Below are 26928 nucleotides of genomic sequence, written 5' to 3'. Positions count from 1 at the left end.
TGGCTATATGTGATGTATTCTTTTGCCATAAGGTATTAAAATATTGCTGCCCAGGGCGCCCCCAGCAGCGCCCTGCACCCTCCGTGACCGCTTGGTGTGAAGTGTGTGACAACAATGGCGCACAGCTGCAGTGCTGTGCGCTACCTTCATGAAGACTGAAGAGCCTTCTGCCGCCTGTTTCCGGACCTTCAATCTTCAGCATCTGTAAGGGGGGTCGGCGGCGCGGCTCCGGGACGAACCCCAGGGTGAGACCTGTGTTCCGACTCCCTCTGGAGCTAATGGTGTCCAGTAGCCTAAGAATCCAATCCATCCTGCACGCAGGTGAGTTGAAATTCTCTCCCCTAAGTACCTCGATGCAGTGAGCCTGTTGCCAGCAGGACTCACTGAAAATAAAAAACCTAAAAAACTTTTCTAAGCAGCTCTTTAAGAGAGCCACCTAGATTGCACCCTGCTCGGACGGGCACAAAAACCTAACTGAGGCTTGGAGGAGGGTCATAGGGGGAGGAGCCAGTACACACCACCTAATCCTAAAGCTTTATTTTTGTGCCCTGTCTCCTGCGGAGCCGCTATTCCCCATGGTCCTGACGGAGTCCCCAGCATCCACTTAGGACGTTAGAGAAATTAATAAAATATTCAGCTAAGTGTGGGAGCTCCACACAAGCCTGTTAGTGCTGTGAGCACAGATAAAACACTGAGGTACTCTGGGATATGGAGGGGAGGAGAGTTCTAAATTTAAATATTCAGTGCCCTGTTCTTGCTAAAGCCGTCCATATCCCAAGAGTACTCTAGTGCCCCCTAGTGGATGATAAAGAAATACTGTACAATTATATGTTACTTGTGTAAATATACAGTAGCATACAGGTGACATTCACTTTGTTCATGGACAAAATGAAAATGTTTTATGAATAGTTTATTTTTGGTATGCTTTCTTGGTGTTTGCCAATTAGTTGTTACCAATTAGCTATTATATAATGATAAAAATGAAAGGAGATAGAGGTGCACAAGTCATTTAGGGTGTGTCCACTTGAAATGTTTAGGGCAGTACCAACGCTAAATGCAGCACTGATTCCATGACTCTGCCATGCATGTGGAGTAATCTTGTGCCAACCTGTCCTATACACAACATAAAACCATAAGAGTTTGCATATACTGCAACTTAAACCCTGTATATAATGGGTGCATAACGGACAAATCTCCATTTCATCACTTGAAGTATCTAAACACAGTATGAATTAACCAAGGATTATAATTCCACAGTTTGTTAATGCGCTAAAATCTGAAGACAAGCAATGTTCTGGGACTCACTTGCTAAGTTCGTAGAGGCAGACAAAGTTAATGTACACACAGACACTTAATACACAGACCTTAGTAGTAGTAACAGGTATTTTGTACACTGTTGGTATAAATTGAAACTTCCAAAATTTAAATTGAGTCCTCTCGATTTATCACAAATAAAAAAAATCTCAAAAACACACTTTAACATTAGTATTTATTTTTATTAAATGTTTATTCAACTTATAAAATCCATACATACAAATCCAAAAACATCTGTTTTAAGCTAAAAGTGCAATATCCTGTATTTTTTTATTAAGGTTTCACTGCTGTATTTATCCAACGTCCATGAATAACAAAGGTTTTGGTCTAATAACTCTGTTACATAGCATTACTAGGAGGAATGTGCATTAGAAAAGACGTAAGAAGACCTAGACTGCTGGTATATGCTACTGCCATAAAGCTTCAGTCCTGCCAAACTTGAAAACCAGTCCCCTATGGAATAAAAGAGAACCAGTCAGCATTATTAGAGTTACATATAAAGGACCAATCTGAATCCCATTATTTTCTAAAGGAACTGAAACTAGTTTTCTCGGACACAGTGCAACACTAATTACTCTATAGCACATAGGATCACAAGTAAAGAATAGAACAGTATTAGTATTAAACAGCGAACACCATTAATTATACAGGAACCACATTGACAGAATGTTTGGATCTTGAATTTGAAGAACTTCTGTGATGTAACATTTTCCCAAATCCTGACAGCCAGGCAAGCATTATATGACTGACACAATAATACAATAAAATATCTATTCCCACTAATTTTATTCATTAAGGCTAGGGCCACACATAGCGTTTTAGTGGGATTCGCTTAGCAGGAAGGAGCCTGCACATGGACTCCTATGTGGTCCTCTACACCGCCGCATCCAACCGCAGCATGATAGGACGACCGGATTTCAAGTCGAACACATACATTTGAATGTACAGTACTTGTTCACACAGTGCAGCTGTGCACTGTGTTTTACTTGAAATCCCATTGTGGCAGTGGATGGATCCTGTTCTTTGTGTGAACCCAAAACGCTCCTTTCTGCCAAGCGGGTCCTGCTGAACGGGACCTGCAAAAAAGCAGAGTGTGACCCTAGCCTAAGATGCAGCTGGAGTTTGCACTGTAGAATAAGTATTTCATGGTTCAAACTTGCAATTACCAAGACAATCAGTATTCTGGGAGAACCAGGATCCCTACGGCCAAATAAGCTTGTAGTCAGACACTACTGTGGTGTAAAGGGAGCGATGTTCACCTAATTTCTAAGCAATCTGTCTAGATTGCTTACAAATTAAAAACACATCGTTCCGTGTGTAGGGGTGCTGGCGACAGCGATGTGCGGTCACGCGCGTCGCTATCGCCGAAGCTAGATTGGCCAGCATGCAGGCACAATCTAGCAGGTCGCTTATTTCACTACTGGGTGAAATGAGCGTCCCCCCCCCCTCGCTCAGCACACATCATGTTGTGCTGAGCGCGGGGAGAGATGTGTGATGAGCGGTCTGTGCTAGATCACTCAGCACACATCTCCCTCTGAAGCTATCCCTACTGTGGGCAACACAATCAGTCATTGGGTGAGATTCAAATGACATATCATGCCCAATTTCCTTTCTAAATTGATCTCCGTTATCGCGCATATTGTGCCCATAGTGATCAGGTTTAGCTGTGTAAAGGGTTGGGTGCTTCCCTACTTTGGGGGTAGCGAGCTGAAATAATGATACCACGCCCCTGAGGGCAGAAACAGAAAGGGTGTGGAAAGGGGTGAAAAGAATTGAATCCCGCCCTTTATATGCAGCAGCTGGAGATATGTAACTGCAGATGGAATATGACTGCACACAGAGGTCAGCAACAGTTAATGTATCCTCCAACCATATGCACAATAATAATGTCATTTTAAATAAACTATTATTGAGTATAAGGGTCTTTATGTAGTTGCACATTACTACAAATCAGGGTAACTGGCAGCATTAGTGCTGTAGACAATATAAAGCCTTAAGGCTGGTCTTCAGCAGTAGAAGATCAGCTTATCAAGTGGCCAATATTCTAAATGTCAGCCTGGGACTGATGGTGTAAGAAAATAAAACAGTTTCCCCTCGGTAAACAAGGCTTTACCCTTTACCAGCCATATAACATATCCATCCATACAATACCATATTGTTTAGTTAAACCGTAGACTTTGTGTGCGCTATGAATGCAGGTGTTTAACTCATGTGATTTACAGGCAATACTGACAGCTCAAATTGGCCCCATTTAATAAAGAAACATAGGGTCATTTAATAAGACATTGGGATCTTTATTATAACATTTTTTTGTAATTATATAAAATGACTGTATATGTTGTAAAGAAAATATAAAAGGGTATATCCTATTAGAAGCGGTAATTTACCATTGCTAATACATTCGCCAGGGGCTATCCTATTAGAAGCGGTAATTTACCATTGCTAATACATTTGCCAGGAGCTATCCTATTAGAAGCGGTAATTTACCATTGCTAATACATTTGCCAGGAGCTATCCTATTAGAAGCGGTAATTTACCATTGCTAATACATTTGCCAGGAGCTATCCTATTAGAAGCGGTAATTTACCATTGCTAATACATTTGCCAGGAGCTATCCTATTAGAAGTGGTAATTTACCATTGCTAATACATTCGCCAGTGGCTATCCTATTAGCCCTGATGCGGCGTGCTGATCTCCTGATGCTGGCAGTTATCAGAGATTATGCATAATCCCTGAAAAGGAGTCCCGATTTTGTGGTGACAATACATGGGTCCAGGAACTTATCCTGGATCCCGTGTGTTATCGGCCGATAGCGGGTAGTTTACTGCACGGCAAAAAATGGGCTACAATAGAGTAGCACAATAATAACATCGGGCTAAAATCGCGACATTAGCCTGTTTTTTTGCTGTGCAGTGAACTACCGCCGGTAATAGGATACCCCCCAAAGGCTATTAGACGGCTGCTGAGTTACACAAATAATGTAATAAGTTTGAATAAAGGATGGGAGGGAAAATGATGTCTCTGGTGCACAGAATAGGTCATCCTGATCGACACCCATAACATTATACTGTACTGCTTTCCAAACATTTGTTGAAAATGACTGTTCTGCAGCACTAGCAGTAGCGCCAGGAAGACAGCCACTTTACAGTAACACAAGAAAGAATGTCAAATCTGTATACAGTAGATACATTTTTACTCACCCAAAAAAGATAAAAGCGTTTTGAAAAAATACGGCTAGCCCGGGATACACCACCTGGCTACCTGCAAAACACAATTAATGGATTTTTTTTGTAAAACATAGCTTGCAAAATAAAAAGTGCACTGTACAGTAAGAAAGCAAAACAAAAAAACTAAGAATGCAGAATTTACTGTGCACAGCTTAAATAAAGCAGGGATTCACCAAGACACATTGCCATATGCTAACCCATCCCTAGACCTGTGCCCTGGAAATGGAGGGATGTGAGAAGAAAGGCCCAGGATGAGTAGAGCTGTGGCCCCTGGGAAGAGGTGATGAAGGAAACAGTGATAGGTTAGGAAATAAATGTGAATCCATTGCCATGATGAACTTTATATTGCCATTAGGTGCAGTTAGCAAGTAATAGAGGAAATACTTCCTACCTTTAGCCACATAACCGCCAAACAATATCCACATAGATGCAATCAGAGAACCAAAAGACAACATGAAGCCGATGAACAGCCAAATACGAGCACCTGGAAAATGAAAACACTATGTATGTTACACATTATACAAGGAAAACATTCACGTTTGCTGTTCTCTTATGGGCCCTCATTCCGAGTTGATTGCTCGCTGACGTTTTTCGCAGCATAGCGATCAGGCTGTTCTGAGCATGCGTATTGGACGCAAGGTGCACGCGCAAAGTCATTTCACACAGGTCCCAGCGACGCTTTTCAGTTGCTCTGCTGATCGTAGTGTGATTGACAGGAAGTGGGTGTTTCTGGGCGGAAACTGACCGTTTTTCCGGGAGTGTGCTAAAAAAAGCAGGCGTGTCATGCTAAAACGAAGGAGTGGCTGGGGAAACGGGGGAGTGGCTGGCCGAACGCAGGGCGTGTTTGTGACGTCAAACCAGGAACTACACGGACTGAGGTGATCGCAATCTAGGAGTAGGTCTGGAGCTACTCTGAAAGTGCAGGAAAAGATTTTCGAGCAAATCTGCTAATCTTTCGTTCGCAATTCTGCTAAGCTAAGATACACTCCCAGAGGGCGGCGGCTTAGCGTTTGCAATGCTGCTAAAAGCAGCTAGCGAGCGAACAACTTGGAATGAGGGCCATGGTTAATGAGAGTTTTGAGAATGGCAAGACTGTGACAACATGCGGATCGTAGGACACAGTTTCCCAAACTCAGGGGGTCATTCAGACCTGATTGCTGGGCTGCTAACTTTGCTGTCCTGTGATCAGATAGTTGCTGCCTCCAGGGTGATTGTATATTTGTCATGTAAGTGTGCGATCCTCTGTGTACGCCGAGCTGCTAAACTCCCCTTTGTGCAGTTTCTGCGCAGCACATGACTTACTCCTCCAGTGCGATCACATCAGGCTGATTGGGGTCGGAGTTGACGTCAGAGACACTCCCTGAAAACCCTTGGGAATGCCTGCGTTTTTCCGGACACTCCCAATAAACGGTCAGTTACCACCCAAACACGGCGGGTTTTTCGCACCATCCCTTTGCTGACCGGAGATGCCCTTTGTTGCTGTCCGAAGCGGGTGCACATTGCGGTCCATACGCATGCGCCGTTAGTACCTGATCACCCGCCAGAGCTGATCCTAACCAATATGATGCCCTAGGCAAGTTTTCGGCTGGTGCCCCATCACCGCTCACCCATAGCAGTCCTCATTTTGGTGCTCTTACCTACTATATTTTAAATAGGAACAGTGTGCACATTTGGCGCACAGACCAAAACGGGGCATGTTCTTGCTGGGGAGGGGCATGGCCACACAATAGTAACCCCAATTCAAATTAGGCCACATAGTAGCTCAACTTTATTCACATTTTATCATGCGATAGTGTCCCTTATTCAAGTTACATCACAGAGTAGTACCACTTTTCTCTGACGTCCTAGTGGATGCTGGGAACTCCGTAAGGACCATGGGGAATAGACGGGCTCCGCAGGAGACTGGGCACTCTAAAAGAAAGATTAGGTACTATCTGGTGTGCACTGGCTCCTCCCACTATGACCCTCCTCCAGACCTCAGTTAGATTTCTGTGCCCGGCCGAGCTGGATGCACACTAGGGGCTCTCCTGAGCTCCTAGAAAGAAAGTTTATTTTAGGTTTTTTATTTTACAGTGAGACCTGCTGGCAACAGGCTCACTGCATCGAGGGACTAAGGGGAAAAGAAGCGAACCTACCTGCTTGCAGCTAGCTTGGGCTTCTTAGGCTACTGGACACCATTAGCTCCAGAGGGATCGACCGCATGGAACTGGCCTTGGTGTTGGTTCCCGGAGCCGCGCCGCCGTCCCCCTTACAGAGCCAGAAGCAAGAAGAGGTCCGGAAAATCGGCGGCAGAAGACTTCGGTCTTCACCAAGGTAGCGCACAGCACTGCAGCTGTGCGCCATTGCTCCTCATGCACACTTCACACTCCGGTCACTGAGGGTGCAGGGCGCTGGGGGGGGGCGCCCTGAGGGCAATATATGACACCTTGGCTGGCAAATCTACATCATATATAGTCCTAGAGGCTATATAGATGTAAAATTACCTCTGCCAGTATTCCAGAAAAAGCGGGAGAAAGTCAGTTGAAAAAGGGGCGGGGCTTCCCCTCAGCACACTGGCGCCATTTTCTCTTCACAGTGCAGCTGGAAGACAGCTCCCCAGGCTCTCCCTTGTAGTTTTCAGGCTCAAAGGGTTAAAAAGAGAGGGGGGGCACAAAATGTAGGCGCAATATTGTATATACAAGCAGCTATTGGGAAAAATTCACTCAATATAGTGTTAATCCCAAAATTATATAGCGCTCTGGTGTGTGCTGGCATACTCTCTCTCTGTCTCCCCAAAGGGCTGTGTGGGGTCCTGTCCTCAGTCAGAGCATTCCCTGTGTGTGTGTGCGGTGTGTCGGTACGGCTGTGTCGACACGTTTGATGAGGAGGCTTATGTGATGGCAGAGCAGATGCCGATAAATGTGATGTCGCCCCCTGTGGGGCCGACACCAGAGTGGATGGATAGGTGGAAGGTATAAACCGACAGTGTCAACTCCTCACATAAAAGGCTGGATGACGTAACAGCTATGGGACAGCCGGCTTCTCAGCCCGCGCCTGCCCAGGTGTCTCAAAGGCCATCAGGGGCTCAAAAACGCCCGCTCCCTCAGATGGCTCTGGAGTCTGACTCCAGTGTCGACGAGGTTGAGACATATACACAATCCACTAGGAACATCCGTTACATGATCCCGGCAATAAAAAATGTGTTACACATTTCTGACATTAACCCAAGTACCGTACCACTAAAAAAGGGTTTTATGTTTGGGGAGAAAAAGCAGGCAGTGTTTTGTTCCCCCATCAAATGAGTGAATGAAGTGTGAAAAAGCGTGGGTTCCCCCGATAAGAAACTGGTAATTTCTAAAAAGTTACTGATGGCGTACCCTTTCCCGCCAGAGGATAAGTTACGCTGGGAGATATCCCCTAGGGTGGATAAGGCGCTCACACGTTTGTCAAAAAAGGTGGCACTGCCGTCTTAGGATACGGCCACTTTGAAGGTACCTGCTGATAAAAAGCAGGAGGCTATCCTGAAGTCTGTATTTACACACTCAGGTACTAGACTGAGACCTGCAGATAGTGCTGCTGCAGCGTGGTCTGTAACCCTGTCAAACAGGGATACTATTTTGCGAACATAAGACGTCGTCTTATATATGAGGGATGCACAGAGGGATATTTTGCCGGCTGGCATCCAGAATTAATGCAATGTCCATTCTGTCAGGAGGGTATTAGAGACCCGACACTGGACAGGTGATGCTGACTTTAAAAGGCACATAGAGCCTTATAAGGGTGAGGAATTGTTTGGGGATGGTCTCTGGGACCTCGTATCCACAGCAACAGCTGGGAAGAAAAATTTTTACCTCAGGTTTCCTCACAGCCTAAGAAAGCACTGTATTATCAGATACAGTCCTTTCGGCTTCAGAAAAGCAAGCGGGTCAAAGGCGCTTCCTTTCTGCACAGAGACGAGGGAAGAGGGAAAAAGCTGCACCAGTCAGCCAGTTCCCAGAATCAAAATTCTTCCCCCGCTTCCTCTGAGTCCACCGCATGACGCGGGGGCTCCACAGGCGTAGCCAGGTACGGTGGGGGGGCCGCCTCAAAAATTTCAGCGATCAGTGGGCTCGCTCACAGGTGGATCCCTGGATCCTTCAAGTAGTATCTCAGGGGTACAAGCTGGAATTCGAGGCGTCTCCCCCCCGCCGTTTCCTCAAATCTGCCTTGCCGACAACTCCCTCAGGCAGGGAGGCTGTGCTAGAGGCAATTCACAAGCTGTATTCCAAGCAGGTGATAGTCAAGGTGCCCCTACTTCAACAAGGACGGGGTTACTATTCCACACTGTTTGTGGTACCGAAACCGGACGGTTCGGTGAGACCCATTTTAAATTTGAAATCCTTGAACACATACATAAAAAAATTCAAGTTCAACATGGAATCGCTCAGGGCGGTTATTGCAAGCCTGGACGAGGGGGATTACATGGTATCCCTGGACATCAAGGATGCTTACCTGCATGTCCCCATTTGCCATCCTCACCAGGAGTACCTCAGATTTGTGGTACAGGATTGCCATTACCAATTCCAGACACTGCCGTTGGACTGTATACGGCACCGAGGGTGTTTACCAAGGTAATGGCAGAAATGATGATACTCCTTCGAAAAAAGGGAGTTTTAATTATCCCGTACTTGGACGATCTCCTTATAAAGGCGAGGTCCAAGGAGCAGTTGTTGGTCGGAGTAGCACTATCTCGGGAAGTACTACAACAGCACGGATGGATTCTATACATTCCAAAGTCACAGCTGGTTCCTACCACACGCCTACTGTTCCTGGGGATGGTTCTGGACACAGAACAGAAAAAAGTGTTTCTCCCGCAGGAGAAAGCCAAGGAGCTGTCATCTCTAGTCAGAGACTTCCTGAAACCAAAACAGGTATCGGTGCATCACTGCACACGAGTCCTGGGAAAAATGGTAGCTTCTTACGAAGCAAAATTCCATTCGGCAGGTTCCATGCAAGAACCTTTCAGTGGGACCTCTTGGACAAGTGGTCGGGATCGCATCTTCAGATGCATCGGCTGATAACCCTGTCTCCAAGGACCAGGGTATCTCTACTGTGGTGGCTGCAGAGTGCTCATCTTCAAGAGGGCCGCAGATTCGGCATACAGGACTGGGTCCTGGTAACCACGGATGCCAGCCTTCGAGGCTGGGGGGCAGTCACACAGGGAAGAAATTTCCAAGGACTTTGGTCAAGTCAGGAGTCGTCCCTACACATAAATATTCTGGAACTGAGGGCCATTTACAATGCCCTAAGTCTGGCAAGGCCTCTGCTTCAAAACCAGCCGGTACTGATCCAATCAGACAACATCACGGCAGTCGCCCATGTAAACCGACAGGGCGGCACAAAAAGCAAGATGGCGATGGCAGAAGCCACAAGGATTCTCCGATGGGCGGAAAATCACGTCTTAGCACTGTCAGCAGTATTCATTCCGGGAGTGGACAACTGGGAAGCAGACTTCCTCAGCAGACACGACCTATACCCGGGAGAGTGGGGACTTCATCCAGAAGTCTTCCAACTGTTGGTAAACCGTTGGGAAAGGCCACAGGTGGACATGATGGCGTCCCGCCTAAACAAAAAACTAGATATTGCGCCAGGTCAAGGGACCCTCAGGCAATAGCTGTGGATGCTCTAGTGACACCGTGGGTGTACCAGTCGGTTTATGTATTCCCTCCTCTGCCTCTCATACCAAAGGTACTGAGAATAATAAGAAAACGAGGAGTAAGAACGATACTCGTGGTTCCGGATGGGCCAAGAAGAGCTTGGTACCCAGAACTTCAAGAAATTATATCAGAGGACCCATGGCCTCTACCGCTCAGACAGGATTTGCTACATCAGGGGCCCTGTCTGTTCCAAGACTTACTGTGGCTGCGTTTGACGGCATGGCGGTTGAATTTCCGGATCCTAAAGGAAAAGGGCATTCCGGAAGAAGTCATTCCTACGCTGATAAAAGCCAGGAAAGAAGTAACCGCAAACCATTATCACCGTATTTGGCGAAAATATGTTGCGTGGTGTGAGGCCAGGAAGGCCCCAACAGAGGAATTTCAGCTGGGTCGTTTTCTGCACTTCCTACAGTCAGGTGTGACTATGGGCCTAAAATTGGGTTCCATTAAGGTCCAGATTTTGGCTCTGTCGATTTTCTTCCAGAAAGAACTGGCTTCACTGCCTGGAGTTCAGACATTTGTAAAGGGAGTGCTACATATTCAGCCCCCTTTTGTGCCTCCTGTGGCACCTTGGTATCTCAACGTGGTGTTGAGTTTCTTAAAATCACATTGGTTTGAGCCACTTAAAACTGTGGATTTGAAATATCTCACGTGGAAAGTTGTCATGTTATTGGCCTTGGCTTCGGCCAGGCGTGTGTCAGAATTGGCGGCTTTGTCATGTAAAAGCCCTTATCTGATTTTCCATATGGATAGGGCAGAATTGAGGACTCGTCCCCAGTTTCTCCCTAAGGTGGTATCAGCTTTTCACTTGAACCAACCTATTGTAGTGCCTGCGGCTACTAGGGACTTGGAAGATTCCAAGTTACTGGACGTAGTTAGGGCCTTAAAAATGTATATTTCCAGGACGGCTGGAGTCAGGAAAACTGACTCGCTTTTTATCCTGTAGGCAAATACAAAGAATTCAGACTATTTTGGGAGCAAAGGAGGGGTCCTACCCAGTACTAGAAAGCGGAATCTAAAAATTAGCCACGGAGTGTATATGCGTATACCACTGTGGCCTTGAAGAGAGGAGACAGGAGGTTAATTTTAGTAGTTGTTTACGAATATTAATTAGTATTTAAATAGTACTTCTGGAAAAAATAACTTACAATTCAAAGTGATCACGGGACTAGATATCAGATACTTTCATTATCCCTATTTAATCATATGAGGACTTAACTGTATGCAAGTGGAATAGGCAAACACTGAAGAAAAAAAGGGAATTATTCAAACATACATAAGAGGGAATATAATTAAAAGAGAATAAACATAGGGAGCGAATAAACTGACGTTTTTCGCAGTGTTTCCCGATATTTATCCTGTATTTTTTTTAGGCAATCCATTTTGGCCGTCCAAAAAAACGAAACAAAACAAAAAACTTTTCTACTGAAAACACACAGGTTCTGAGAAACCTTCTTCGGGAGAAACAGTCCCGTTAAATTTGGCTGTTTACAGGGATTTGTTTCTCCTGCCTCTAATCCCTGATATGCAACGGATTACGCTGCCTTATCGGGGATAACTGACTAGCCCCTGGTGCGACAATTACCAGTGGTCACTGACTGCGGATAATTGAATTCCCCCCATAGTCCCTCAGATCAAGTGTAGGTAATTTTACTTCATGTATTGTACTTTTAATTCTAGGTAACTTGTATTTTGAGGTTATAGAATATAGCTTACATATACATACATTACTCAGTGTTAGTGGGAAAAAGAAAAAAAAAAAAGAGAGACACTTTGTTTTCTTACCTGTTTGACCCATACATCCTTCACTATAACCGTCACCGTGTACCTGTCCGTTGGACACTGCATTTATCCTGCAAAATAAAATTATGTAAAACAGTGCATGATAATTTCCGTGTTTAATTTAAACTGTCATGACCTTAGAGATGTGGTCTGTACTTCATAAGCCAACCTAAAGTTCTGCATCATGTATGAAAGCATTTCACCCATGACTTTGTACAATATACATCTAGGTTTTTACGATGATATTTAAACAGGTAGCTATCGGATGGACCTGTCAGATGTTTGGGAAGAAGAATTTGCAGAACATACTTACATTAAGAATGCTACAGTGGCTATCACCCCACAGGCATGATATGCGTGATTCAGCTGTGTTTGAGAGGGATAAATAACAGCAGCATCGATGATAATCCACCAGCCTGTGAAGAACTAAACAAACAATAAAGGTTTACCATCACTGTAGTTTCTGCTAGCCCTTCAGTAAAATAGATAAGACATTCTTCTATTAGCAATCATTATAAGACAAGGAAGGCCCCAACAGAGGAATTTCAGCTGGGTCGTTTTCTGCACTTCCTACAGTCAGGGGTGACTATGGGCCTAAAATTGGGTTCCATTAAGGTCCAGATTTCGGCTCTGTCGATTTTCTTCCAGAAAGAACTGGCTTCACTGCCTGGAGTTCAGACATTTGTAAAGGGAGTGCTACATATTCAGCCCCCTTTTGTGCCTCCTGTGGCACCTTGGTATCTCAACGTGGTGTTGAGTTTCTTAAAATCACATTGGTTTGAGCCACTTAAAACTGTGGATTTGAAATATCTCACGTGGAAAGTGGTCATGTTATTGGCCTTGGCTTCGGCCAGGCGTGTGATTCAGCTGTGTTTGAGAGGGATAAATATAGATTAGATTACTAATTTCATCTTGGTACTTAATGGGGCATAACAAAATTTGCATCGTTATCGCTATTTTCATCACATCGAATAACTACAGGACATGTGACATCTCAGAGGAATGTGCACTGGATGGAAGGGTGATCGGGCTATGTGCCAGGCACTCCTATAGAGTGCAATGGTAACTGGCAAATATTGAAGTTGCTGGCAGGATCTGAGCATTGGTGGCATATGTCATAGGGTCTGAGTTGGCCGGAAGTGCGGAATGGCGGCCGATCTTGGACGTTTTTTTTTAAATGGCCATCACTTACAAGGCAAAACCATGACTTGTAAATGACTGGCGCTTTAAAAATAATGTCTGAGATCGTGCGGCATCCTGCACCTCCAGTAAACTCGGATCCTATTACATATGCCCCTTGGAAATGTTGTGACTTGGTATCTTTGGATCAGCTATATACTAGTGTCACCATAAAAGCATTTTAAAAACAGAGAATGTAAATTAAAGTACCTCAAACACTGTTTAACTATTTCACTGGCTAATGTTTTTTATTTTATTTTTTTAGATCGGTCAGAAATTTACGGGATTTTTTTATAAATGAATTAGATCAAGAGCATCTATTTAAAAGTTATCCAACACGATTTTATATATTTATTTTAAAATTATATATATATTTTAGAAACACAGTTTACAAAAAATTTTTTATCTTCGAATGATTAACTTGAAACACTTTTAACCTATTTAAGATTTCTATAAATTTTCCATCCCTAACTGGCGGTCCTGTATCAATATTCTTGAATAAAGAAACTAAATATTAATACAATTTTGATACTATAAATATTGGAATTTACTACACATGCACAGTTGTAGTGTACAGGAGGTGTAGGGACAAGGCTGCTGTTCTGATATGAGATCTGGCCCGAGACCAATAGATCATAACGGAAGAATTGGTCCGTATGATATATTGGGTGAGCCGACATGGAAAATTTTTATTTTTATTACATACCGGTAAATCCTTTTCTCGTAGTCCGTAGAGGATGCTGGGGTCCACATTAGTACCATTGGGTATAGACGGGCCCACTAGGAGCCATGGGCACTTTAAGAGTTTAATAGTGTGGGCTGGCTCCTCCCTCTATACCCCTCCTACCAGACTCAGTCTAGAAACTGTGCCCGAGGAGACAGACAACTCAGAGAGAAGGATTTTACACAGATAGTGGCGAGATTCACACCAGCTCACGCATACAAGGTAAACCAAGCTAACTAGCTTGAAAACTCAGCAACAGCTGAATAACATTACTGAACCAAGTAATAACGCAGTACTTAACTAAGAACAAAACAGTACTGAATCAAGTAACCACTGCAGGATAACGAAGCGCTGGGCGGGCACCCAGCATCCTCTACGGACTACGAGAAAAGGATTTACTGGTAGGTAATAAAAATGCTATTTTCTCTTACGTCCTAGAGGATGCTGGGGTCCACATTAGTACCATGGGGATGTACCAAAGCTCCCAGAACGGGAGGAAGAGCGCGGAGGCTCCTGCAGAACTGATTGACCAAACTTAAGGTCCTCAGAGGGCAAAGTATCGAACCTGTAGAATTTCGCAAACATGTTCGACCCAGACCAAGTAGCCACTCGGCAAAGCTGTAAAGCAGAGACACCCCGGGCAGCCGCCCAGGAAGAACCCATCTTATGAGTAGAGTAGGCCTTAACAGATTTTGGACACGGCAATCCTGCCGTAGAATACGCATGCTGGATAGTAAACCTAATCCAGCGAGAGATTGTCTGCTTAGAAGCAGGACACCCAAGTTTCTTGGGATCATACAGGACAAAGAGTCCGATTTTCTGTGACGAGCAGTCCTCTTCACATATATTCTAAGCGCCCTTACAACATCCAAAGACTTTGATGGAATTGAGGAGTCAGTAGCAACTGGCACAACAATAGGTTGGTTGATATGAAAAACCGACACCACCTTTGGAAGTAACTGCTGACGTGTCCGGAGCTCAGCTCTATCTTCATGGAAGATCAAGTAGGGGCTATTACAAGACAAAGTCCCCAGCTCCAACACACAGCAGAAGCTAAGGCCAAAAGAGTGACAGCCTTCCACGTGAGAAACTTGACTTCAACCTCCTGTAGAGGTTCGAACCAATCCGACTGGAGGAACAGCAACACCACGTTAAGATCCCAGGGTGCCATAGGTGGCACAAAGGGAGGCTGGATGTGCAGAACCCCTTTCAAAAAAGTCTGAACCTCAGGGAGGGAAGCCAGCTGTTTCTGGAAGAAAATGGATAAGGCCAAAATCTGGACCTTTACGGATCCCAACCTCAGGCCCATATCCACGCCTGCTTGCAGGAAGAGGAAAAACCGTCCAAGTTGAAACTCCACCGTAAGAAACCTCTTGGATTCACACCAAGATATATTCTTCTTCCAAATGCGATGGTAATGTTTAGACGTTACTCCCTTCCTAGCCTGTATCAGGGTAGGAATAACCTTGTTCGGAATCCCTTCCGAGCTAATATCTGGTGTTCAACCACCATGCCGTCAAACGTAGCCGCGGTAAGTCTTAATGCCTTCTTGGCCAGTCTGGAGCAATGAGGATTGCCTGAACTCTTGTTCTCCTTATGAGTTTTAGAATCCTTGGAATGAGTGGAAGTGGAGGAAACACGTACACCGACTGGAATACCCCCCCTGGGGTCACCAGGGCGTCCACCGCCATTGCTTGTGGGTCGCTTGACCTGGAACAATACCCTGAAGCTTCTTGTTGAGGCGGGAGGCCATCATGTCTATTTGAGGAACCCCCCCAAAGATTTGTCACCTCTGTGAACACCTCTGGATGGAGGCCCCACTCTCCTGTTTGGAGATCGTGTCTGCTGAGGAAGTCCGCTTCCCAGTTGTCCATTCCCGGAATGAAAATTGCTGACAGCGCCAGCGTGTGTCTATCTGCCCAGAGGATGATTCTCGTTACCTCCGACATTGCAGCTCTGCTCTTCGTTCCGCCCTGTCGGTTTATGTAGGCCACCGTTCGACTGTACTTGAATGGCTCGTTCTCGCAGAAAATGTGCCGCTTGGAGAAGACCGTTGTACACGGCTCTTAGTTCCAGAATGTTTATTGGAAGACTGGATTCCAGACTTGACCACCTTCCTTGGAAGGTTTCCCCTTGAGTGACTGCGCCCCATCCCCGGAGACTTGCATCCGTGGTTAGAAGGATCCAATCATGAATCCCGAACCAGCGGCCCTCCAGAAGGTGAGGTATTTTCAGCCACCAGAGGAGTGAAATCCTTGCTTTCGGCGACAGACATATCCTCAGGTGCATATGTAGATGAGAACCCGACCACTTGTCTAGGAGATCCAGTTGGAAGGATCGAGCATGAAATCTTCTGTATTGTATAGCCTCGTAGGAGGCAACCATCTTCCCCAGAAGGCGAATGCACTGATGAACCGAAACCCGGGCTGGCTTCAGGACATCCCGGACCATTGTTTGTATCACCAACGCTTTCTCCTCCGGTAGAAACACCCTCTGCACTTCTGTATTGAGGACCATCCCCAGGAAAGACAGACAATCTCCTTGTCAGCTCCATATGTGACTTTGGAAAGTTCAGGATCCAACCATGTTCCCCGAGCAGACGAGTCGTGAGAGCAATGGACTGCAACGTCGTCTCCCTGGTCGATGCCTTTATCAGCAGATTATCCAGATATGGAATTATGTTCACCCCCTGTCTGCGGAGGAGAACCATCATCTCTGCCATCACCTTGGTGAACACTCTCGGTGCCGTGGAGAGACCGAATGGCAGTGCCTGAAACTGATAGTGACTGTCTAACAGTGCAAATCTGAGATAAGCCTGGTGCGGCGGCCAAATCGGAATGTGGAGGTACGCATCCTTGATATCCAGGGATACCAGAAACTCTCCCTCCTCCAGACCTGAGATCATCGCTCTCAGACTCCATTTTGAACTTGAACTCCCTCAGATAAGGGTTTAACGATTTCAAGTTCAAAATCGGTCTGACCGAACCATCCGGTTTTGGTACCACGAAAAAGTCTGAATAGTAACCCATGTGTTGCATGTGAAGTGGAACTGGAACAATGACCTCTGACTTTTCCAATTTTTGGATGGCTTCCTGTAGGATAGCCCTGTCTGTCAGTAGAGCTGACAAGCCTGATTTGAAGAACCGTTGATGCGGGATTTCTTGAAATTCCAGTCTGTACCCCTGGGACACAATATCCTGTACCCAGGGATCCAGGCCGGACGACACCCAGACGTGGCTGAAACGTCTGAGCCTCGCACCCACCAGTCTGTCCTCCAGGCTGTGCTGTCCGCCGTCATGCTGAGGCTTTTGAGGAACCAGAAGACGGCTTCTGGTCCTGGGAGCCTGCAGGTGCAGGCTTTTTGGATTTTGCACGCCCACCTCTAAAGAAGGTGGTAGGAGGCTTGGACTTTTTTGTCTTAGCGGTCCGAAAGGACTGCGATGCGGATGAAGAAAAGGGTTTATTCGTAGAAGGCGTAGCTGAGGGAAGAAACTGTGACTTACCCGCGGTTGCCGTGGAAATCCACGCATCCAACGCTTCCCCAAATAGAGCCTGACCTGTGTAGGGTAGGTTCTCCACACTTTTCCTGGATTCCGCGTCTGCCGACCACTGGCGTAGCCAGAGTCCCCTGTGAGCTGAGACAGACATGGAAGATATACCAAGAGGGTGTGACCGCGCGCTTATCAATTTAATTCCTGTGCTGCTAGTAATATAGGGGTTGCTCAACCCTAAGAAAAGTACTGAAACCCAAAAAAGAAAAGTTATTTCAGCTCTCAGGAATTAATAACCAATTTATTAAAATACTATGTCCCTAGAACACATAAAAAATTACATCCACCGACCGGTTTCCAAATTATACATGCTCCACAGTTTTCATAATTTAAAATGCAGTACACATATAAATATAAAAACATAAAAAATAAGTGAATGTCAGTTCCACATTTGATTGTAACAAGAATATTTCCTCTTTGTAGCCTTAAAGCTTGTAATTTGACACTCAGTGTTAATATACTGTAACACATAGGACGTAAACTTTGTTGCAAATGACCTCAACTCAGCTGTTAATAAATGATTACAGGCACTGCTGTAGCAGAATCAGATTGGTACACAGACTCCTCTGTAATCAGTGTCCACCATACGGGTCTGCTAGCAGGATTTTAAATAGACAGTTCGTATGTCTGGCCAGACAATAATTTAGCTTTTTGGTCTCACCAATCCTCAGTCTCCCAGGCTGCTGGTGCTATTAACCTTTATGCACAGACATCTCTGAGAGAACAATGGATGATACTGCAGACCACTTGTAGATGAGAGCTTCAGTACGGATGATGCTTTGAAGTGAATGTTGTCTAAACGCGTTTCTCCGCCTCCTCGCATTTTAAATTATGAAAACTGTGGAGCATATATAATTTAAAAACTGGCCGGTGGAGGTAATTTTTTATGTGTTCTAGGGACATAGTATTTTAATAAATTGGTTATTAATTCCTGAGCGCTGTAATAACTTTTCTTTTTTGGGTTTTAGACATGGAAGATATCCTTGCATTCAGCGTACCCAGGTCCTTCATGGATTCCACCATGAATCCCACAAAATCCTGTATGTTACGTAAAAACAGTTCAATGTCACTTCTATCCATTGTATCCAAGTCCTCTAGTAACGTGCCTCACCACTTTACTATAGCTTCTGAGATCCATGCACAGGCAACAGTAGGCCTTAACGCCACCCCTGAAGCAGTGTATATGGGTTTGAGCGTAGTGTCAATCTTACGATCAGCCAGTTCTTTTAACGCGGTAGATCCACGGACAGGTAAAACCACCTTTTATTGACAGTCTGCAGACAGATGCGTCAACTATGGATGGGTTTTCCCATCTTATTCTATCCTCCTCAGGAAAGGGAAAAGCAATCAGAACCCTCTTGGGGATCTGGAATTTTTTCTTCGGGGTTTCCCAGGATTTTTCAAATAAAGCATTTAATTCTTTAGACGCAGGGAAGGTTATCGAGGCTTTCTTATTATCTGTGAAGTAAGCCTCCTCAACCTGCTCAGGTGGTGTGTCCGTAATGTTTAACATCTCTAATGGCCTCAATCATGAGCTGTACCCTCTTAGCCAGGGATGCCACCCCCTCAGCACATCCCAGTCACTGTCTGCCGTGTCAGAGTCGGTATCCGTGTCATCCTGCATAATCTGGGCAAGTGCACGTTTCTTCGGGTATATGCTAGGGGGTTTAGAAGGAATAGGAACAGAACCTGACCAAACTGCAATAGAATTCTTTAAAACCTGAGTTTCAGTCTCAGTATGAGCTACCCTAGTAGAGATCTGAGAGATCATTGCCTTAATAGAAGTCAGCCATTCTGGCTCAGTAATAGGAATGTGAGACAATACATTACATTCCTGAGTACATGGAATGGATTCCTCTGGGGATGAAACGTCCTCTGCAGCATAAGACACAGAGTCCCTGGACATGGCTATGTGAGAAAACATACACCACACTCACACAGGAAAATGTCAGACAGTCCTCCCCCCCCCACCCCTCCCACTCCCAAGTACCTTCAGAGAAACACAGAGCTTGGAGCCAGCACACACACAGCGCTCAACTAGGTAGTATAACTAACCTAGCACTGACTGTGTACCTTAATAGACTGTACAGATAATACACAGCCTCCCCACCCTTCTACAACCCCCTGGTACCGCACAGGATAGCTGGAGTCGTGTGGAGGGACAGCACTCCCTGTCAGCGTCTCTGGAGCTGCATCTGCAGGGAGAAAATGGTGCTGAACACTGCTGGGTCCGCTCTGAGAAGCTCCGTCCCGTGGAAATGGCGCCTCTTCCTGCATTTTCAAAAGATTATACTGGACTGAGGATTTTGCTAGCGTTACCGAGGTCCCTGATACCCTACACTGGTCACTCAAGGCTATCTGCGCTAGCTCAGGGCACCCCTCATAGCACCGCACTGTGTACCGCTGAGCTCTCCAGAGCGCTGTGCTCCTACCCTGTTGCCGCCATTCACACCGACTCCCCGCTTGCCGGTGACTCACTAGCCACCGGAATCTTCCGGCTCTGTTAGGGGGTGGCGGCGGCATGCTGGGGGAGTGAGCAGTCACCTTGGGAGGCTAACTATCAACACCCTCAGGAGCTAAGTGTCCTGTCAGCGGAGATAGTGGCCATTATCCTCTCAGGGTTGGACACTACTCCCCCCCCCCCCCCTCCCCCGAAGCAGGCAGGCTGTTGCCAGCAGCCTCCCTGTGCCTAAACTCTATTGAAAAAAATAAAACTAGAAAAACTCCTATGGAGCTCCCCTAGCTGTGACCGGCTCCTCCGGGCACATTTTCTAAACTGAGTCTGGTGGGAGGGGCATAGAGGGAGGAGCCAGCCCACACTGTTAAACTCTTAAAGTGCCAGTGGCTCCTAGTGGACCCGTCTATACCCCATGGTACTAATGTGGACCCCAGCATCCTCTAGGACGTAAGAGAAATGTATTAATGGTATGTAGGTATTAGATTTTCGATACATCAGGAAAATCAATAAAACTTTAAAACGTGACAAGCTGGATGCTGCTACTCTCTGCGGGTGCCTTTCTGTTCACATTACTCTGGTAGTTGCTCCTCTCTGCAGGTGGCCAGAATATACATCGGGCAACGATTGATCAGTAGAAACACACTAGTGTAGGATCCAAGGGAGCAGAGAGGTTGTCAGTGAAAGCCTTGCCTAGCATTGTTGCATCTGATCGCCCATGCCAGGCAAGTGGTTAATAGACAATACCCATCTGTGCTTCCAGACAATTAGGTGGACATTTCTCCCCTCCTTAGGGTCTAGACGGCTTGTCTGCATTTCTTATTTTTTAGTGTGCTTTCAGTCTGCTCTATTTAAAATCCGGGTGGGATCAAACTTTAAGCCCCCACCTAAACAAAGGCTGGGAGAATATGTTTGGCACCATGCTACTATGATGGGGCAATTTCAACAGATTCAGCTTTATATTTTGCATAGGGTCTATACACAATTTAAAATGGATAAATTCAGGGACTGTATCTGCTAGTCTGAAGGGGGAATATATTTTGTGGGAAATCCCCCCCAAAACAATCGTATGTATCCATAGCATGTAACATTTCCATTAAGTTTCTATGGAGCTGCTAAACTCTAAGCTTTACCAAGCTCTGAAATGTGTAGAAGGCATAAACCCATAGTAACCTATGGGCTACTACATCCCATATTTATCCCGGAGAGGGATCCTCTAGAACAGACTCTACCTAAATTTTGATTGCGATCTACTGGTAGCTCATGGAGCATCTGCCCGTAGATGGCAACTAATTTATTAGCCTCTTGCCTCTAACAACCCACTGACGTCTTCTGGGGCCTTAGAAGCCCAGCTCCCAGAAGTGCAGTGCACAGGTGACATCATGATGTCACACTCTCTGCGAGGAGCCTACCGGTCTACAGATCCAGATCAGCAGGCACAGAGCGGGACTGAAGACTTGTCAGGTAGGTTATGTGTTTTGTGAGGGGAGAAGGGATGATGTTAGTAATGTGATGTCACTGGAAATAGGGAAGTGATGCTGGCAGTGTGTCAGTGGCTGTAATACCTGTGAAAGTAAGCTCCTAGGTGTGTCTTTTATAAAGCTTTTGTCTAAAAGCTTTACATTTTATATTAAGTATTAGCAGATGTTGAGTTTAATATTGTCCTCAAATAATGCAGTTTTAGAGGGCATTTCTACTGGGTGGGCGACTGGCACCTATTCCCTGCATACCTCTCAACCATTCCAATTTTGGCGGGCCAGTCCACTTGCCATAAAGCACGTACAAACGGCCCTGCTTGGTAGACTGCAAAATATTTTTGTCCTTTAGAGTATATCACAGAGTAGAAGTCTGGCCACCCCTGCTCTACAAGGCTACCTGAGATACATTTTCTTTTCTGTTGTATACTTCCGATTTACACTGTTCCCGCATTTATGTGTTGATGTTTTTAGTGGACAAGGAACGCCTAATGGTGCCCACACACTATGATGCAATCTCATTAATGATTTCCCTTGAACTCCCCGACAGCTCCGGACTCGCAATACACATAAAGCTGGAAACACACTGGGCAACCTCAGCTAGTTAGCAATCAACGCTATATCGCTGGTTGCTAATTAGGGGAGATCGCCAGTGCATACACACTGAGCGATATCGTTATACGATATTCAGTGATGTCATCCCTCTCACTCCCCATACATGCAGCCCAAGGATATAGTTAAAATTGAGCTGCATGTTTGGTAGATCGTGGATGAACGAGAACGACTCACGGGTGCGCGCATTGTTCATCCATACACAATGGACGACATGAAGGATAGATCTTTTAAAAAAGATTGTTATCGTTTATATAGTCCAGCGTGTCGCCCAGTATGTATGGGGCTTAAGATGTATCTTAAAGATCTTGCAAAAGATCTAGGAGTGGCCACATCCAGGAGCATGCTGTCATTAACAATAGCTTCAGATCTTGACTGCAGCAGGGAAGATCAAAGGATTCATCAAACGAACAGCAAAGACGCATCGGATCGTTATCGTTTGTGAACAACAAATGATTTGCACTTTTGTAAATGATGTATAGTTACGATGTATCCTTTTCAGACAAATCTGCCCTACAATCGCTCAGTGCGTGGGCACCGCAGGTCTATCATCAATACCACTATAATTATTGCAAAATACTAACAAGCCATTTGATCTTTCTTTCTAATTACAACCATGCTGACAATTAATTTTTTATCTTTTTACTAAGCAAAGAAAACTTACAGATCAAGTGTACTGTAGATATATACTTACATACAGTAAGTATACATTATACATATACTGTATATTACAGCTTACTAGGCACAATGTTATCAGACATTAATGTAATACCAGGTTGTTTCTTACTGTGTATATAAAACACAGCACTGGCGCTTAGGTGACAAATAAGACACTGAATGAGTGGCATTCTGTCACTCGTACAGTGTTTTTGCTACCCTCCACAACCTGGCACCTAGGATTGCCTAATGGCAGCATCAGTCATGCTTTATGAATGTACAGTCAAAGTGAAGATCACAACTATTTAGCAGCGGAGGTGCACAAACCCAACACCGGGCAACTTACAAGAACACCAGATGCAATGGATGCGATTGTGTTCCTCTTCTCACCCCAGTCTATACACTCTGAGCAGCGTAACGTCTCAAATAACCCAGACATCTTGACCAGTCCTACAAGCAGAACCAGAGAGCATTAGGTAATAACGCAAATCACACATAGCAAAGAAATTATACATGTAGTTTGGTAAGAAATCATAAAACTAATGTTAACGTAGTAACGTTTTGTATAACTACCCAGGCAATGATGACGTTATGGTTAAAGTTCTTAAACCATCTATAGTACAATCAGTGCAGTGAGCAGTGGTGTTCCAGGTCTGTTTTCAAGTCTGTGTTAATACAGTAGTAGTAGTAGTAAACATTTTACAATTCCATCTTTTGTACATTTTAGGTTTCATAAGATTGCATAGCTCATGGATCTGGTACATAATTTGCTATGGTGACCATGTCCATGATCCTCCACATTCACAGTAAAGCTGCCTGGCACATTACTACTACCCTACCCCCCGCCTAGGGGCGGCACTTGATGCTTGTGTTGGTACGGTCAGCCAAAAAGTACCAGTAACTGCTAAATATTTCCACTGTACTCTACCATGTGCCATCTTGAGTGGGGTGTAAATGGGACAGACATGCACATACAAATGGAGCCACACTCATCTAGTGCAGCTCCATCGCAGACGTGCACTTCTGGCGGGACTAGGCGATCCAGCCCCTGCCCCGCTACGGGAGAGCACAGAGACGCTCATATTGTTGTTAATGGAGCGCGTGTGCGTCTCACATGCATGCGCGTCCCATTCACAGCGATAGGCGCAACTAGGCGAGCGCGCTGAGGCTCAGACGGAGCCACGATTATATATATATATATATATATATATATATATATATATAAAAAAAAATAAAATCATCAGGGCCAGTTCTAGATAGACCTAGTGGCGCACAGGGCGAAAGTTTCCTGTGGCAACGCCCCCTCCCCTGGTAAAATACAGTTGGTGCACGCCGAGGGCGCGAGCCTCAAAATAGGGGTGTGACTTCTTCATAGGGATGGGGTGTGGCTTCTTCACAGGTATCCCCCTCTACCTGTGCCCCCAGTAGCTGTACCCCCCCAGCAGCTGTGCCCCCAGTTAATTTTCCCACAGTAGCTGTTCACCCTGTAGTAGTGCCCCCTGTAGTTGTGCCCCCTGTAGCAGTCCCCCCAGTATGTGCCCCCCTGTAGATTTGCCCCCAGTAGCTGTGCCCCCTGTAGCTGTGCCCCCAGTAGCTGTTCCCCCTGTAGTAGTGCCCCCTGTAGTTGTGCCCCTTGTAGCTGTGCACCCTGTAGCAGTCCCCCCAGTATGTGCCCCCCTGTAGATTTGCCCCCAGTAGCTGTGCCCCCTGTAGATCTGCCCCCAGTAGCTGTGTCCCCTGTAGTAACGCTGCTTTGAAACCCTAAAAAAAAACAACAATACTTACCAGCCTCCCTCCTGCTTCCGGACCGCTGCTGCTGTTGTCTCCGGGCGCCGGCTCCTCTCTATGAGTCATGATGTCTTTCCCATAGCAGTGACACTAGGGTAGATGCTAGAATCAAGTGGGCTAAGGGACCTTTTCCATCTGGGGGAGGAGGCACGACACAAGGGGGAGAAGCTAGGCCAGCAGGATAGTTCCTCTACTATCCACGCCGCCAACTATTACCTTTAGTAATCAGGTGGCGAGCGAAGCGAGCCCGCAAGGGTACTTTTAGGGTACCCTGTTCGCCCGTAGCTCCTCCCCCTGGTGACGTGTCTCCTCCCCTAGATACGTCAGAAGGTCCCTTCTCCCACTCCAATATAGAATCAACCGTGACACTAGGGGTCAATTTTGACCTCTAGCGTCAGTCAGCGACACTGCGCTCACTGCAGCCAGGGGCCGGGGAGGGAGGATTAGTACTGGCTCTTGTCATGGCGGCGGCGGCGCCCTCAGGGTAGTGGCGCCCCGGGCAAAAAGCCTGCTTGCCCGTGGCAAGAGCCGCTACTGACCCTCACGCCTAAATCCGGCCCTGCCTACCGCTGGAGGATGGGTAGCGGCCCCAGTGCACTGGATATATGGCATGCTGAGACCTGTAGTTCCACCATGGCAAAAGATCACTATGCAAATGCACCAGTCAGACGTAAGCAACGTGAGGGAATGACATATCGGGGTCACCGTCACCAAAGAGTATAGCGGTGATGAGCCGCAGTGGTGCTAACCCCGGGACAGTAGTGCCCCATAAGAGGTAACGGGACACTAGTGGTGCCAGGGTGCATCCCCCACCTACGATATATACGCTACATGCACATCATACGTCTATGCAATGCCCGAAGTGGGGGAAGAAAGCCAGCCATCATTAGAGCCCTCTATTCCCAGCAGCCTCTATTACCAGCCTTTCTCCCAATACACCGACCAGTTATGTGGGAGAGGCGAGGCTAGCCCCGGGCACCGCGATCACCGTAAGGACGGGTTATCTGCTGATAGCAGCGGATATAATACACCAACATCAACACAATAAACACGAATTCAATAACAAACCTCCGCTACAGCCGACTGGGAAAACAACAATGCAGCAGCTGACTCGGTGCCAGGGGCGCAGGCGCAATGCCCAATGCAGGAAGCTACAAGCCCGGTGTCGCCATGTTGGTTAGGGGAAGGTGCGCAGCAGCATCTCGTTTAATCGGAATGTATGATAATTGGATAGGTCTGTGCGATCAGTGCTATGTCGCTGCTGGTATCCCTGCTACATGCTGGGAAAGGTTATTTTAACCCAAACATGTACATTTGGTTGCCAAAGCAATGTCGTCCATTTTGGTAAAGGGCAGAAAAGGAAGTGTATGCAATATTAGGGTAGAGACTAGATCCCCCCTCTGTTTCAGTAACTGAAGAGGAACTAGATTATTAAACCCTCTATTTCCCCTTCTGTTTAAGTACGTTTTACGGAAGAGGAACTAGACACTACCGTTATATTAGCATCACATCTGGCAAGTTCCTCTCACATTTTGTTTTTGTTAAAGGGGCATTACAAATTTACAATGGAGCTAAACAGAAAGCATTTCTGGTGTAGTCTGAAGGACGATGTCCTGCATTGCTTTAGTTGCGAGGAAAAGAGTAGTTTGTTTCTCAGTGCAGGATTTTGTAATTCTTCCAACCACTTTCCTTATACTTGATTTTGTTGAAAGAATTTTCCTGGTCAAAGGTGTACTGTGAAAGACGAGGCTTCTTATTCGGCCAGCTTCTTATTGACTTCTTATTCGAGCTCCAGCTTCTTATTCAGATCATTCAGTTTTGCAAGGGTTAATGAGTCTTGGGCAACAAATTTGACACCTGAAATTCACAGAGTAGGGTCCCTTTCATATGACCCACATGTATTTTGACTTGCCCAATGCTGGTTTGGGCATGAAATACGCTGGCAAAGTGGGCACATACACTATAATTTACCATCTTGAATAAGTAGCTGTAGTTTTGCAAGGGTTAACGAGTCTCGGGCAACAAATTTGACACCTGAAATCAACAGAGTGGGTATCTTTTTAATAAGAAAATGGCAACATATATAAATATGGTAAAATTCATAAAACAAGACACACAATATACACTGAATTGTTGTCTAGCTAACCAAACAGAAAGCAACATAGCTTGTATGGCTGCACACACTGCCAGGGGCGGCCGGGCTCCCGGCGACCAGCATACCAGCAGCGTGGCAAGTGCAAATGAACCCCTTGCGGGCTCGCTGCGGGCACGGTGTCGTGGACCCCCACAAGGGAGAAAAAGTGTCAGTATGCCGGGTGTCGGGATTCCGGCGCCGGTATACTGTGCGCCGGGATCCCGACAGCAACCTGAAGACCACCCCACTGCCAGTACAGCTTAACACAAATCATCTAGACAAAACCAACCTACTATACAAACAATGCACATCATAACCACAAGCAATGAAAAAATGAATGAAACCTTTTAGCCAG

General features: G+C 45.9%; 1 protein-coding gene across 2 annotated transcripts; it reads right to left on the bottom strand.

The window, feature by feature from the left end:
• Window positions 1-1475: 1475 nt before the first annotated feature.
• On the bottom strand, window positions 1476-25656 carry TMEM50A (transmembrane protein 50A). 2 transcript variants are annotated; one of them, XM_063954163.1, is made up of 7 exons: window positions 25508-25656; window positions 22998-23101; window positions 12312-12424; window positions 12002-12069; window positions 4933-5025; window positions 4515-4575; window positions 1476-1767 (listed from the first exon to the last, which is right to left on the bottom strand). In XM_063954163.1, exons 2-7 carry the CDS (start codon window positions 23088-23090, stop codon window positions 1722-1724), a joined length of 474 nt encoding a protein of 157 aa, XP_063810233.1. In that variant the 5' UTR covers window positions 23091-23101; window positions 25508-25656; the 3' UTR covers window positions 1476-1721. The 2 variants fall into 2 exon arrangements, with proteins under 2 accessions (XP_063810233.1, XP_063810234.1); XM_063954164.1 differs by lacking the exon at window positions 25508-25656 and adding an exon at window positions 24437-24509.
• Window positions 25657-26928: the final 1272 nt, after the last annotated feature.

This window comes from Pseudophryne corroboree, chromosome 2 (assembly GCF_028390025.1).
Source record: "Pseudophryne corroboree isolate aPseCor3 chromosome 2, aPseCor3.hap2, whole genome shotgun sequence".
NCBI classification, from domain to species: domain Eukaryota; kingdom Metazoa; phylum Chordata; class Amphibia; order Anura; family Myobatrachidae; genus Pseudophryne; species Pseudophryne corroboree.
Note: the sequence above shows the minus strand (reverse complement) of the source record. Positions and strands in the feature narration are given on the sequence as shown.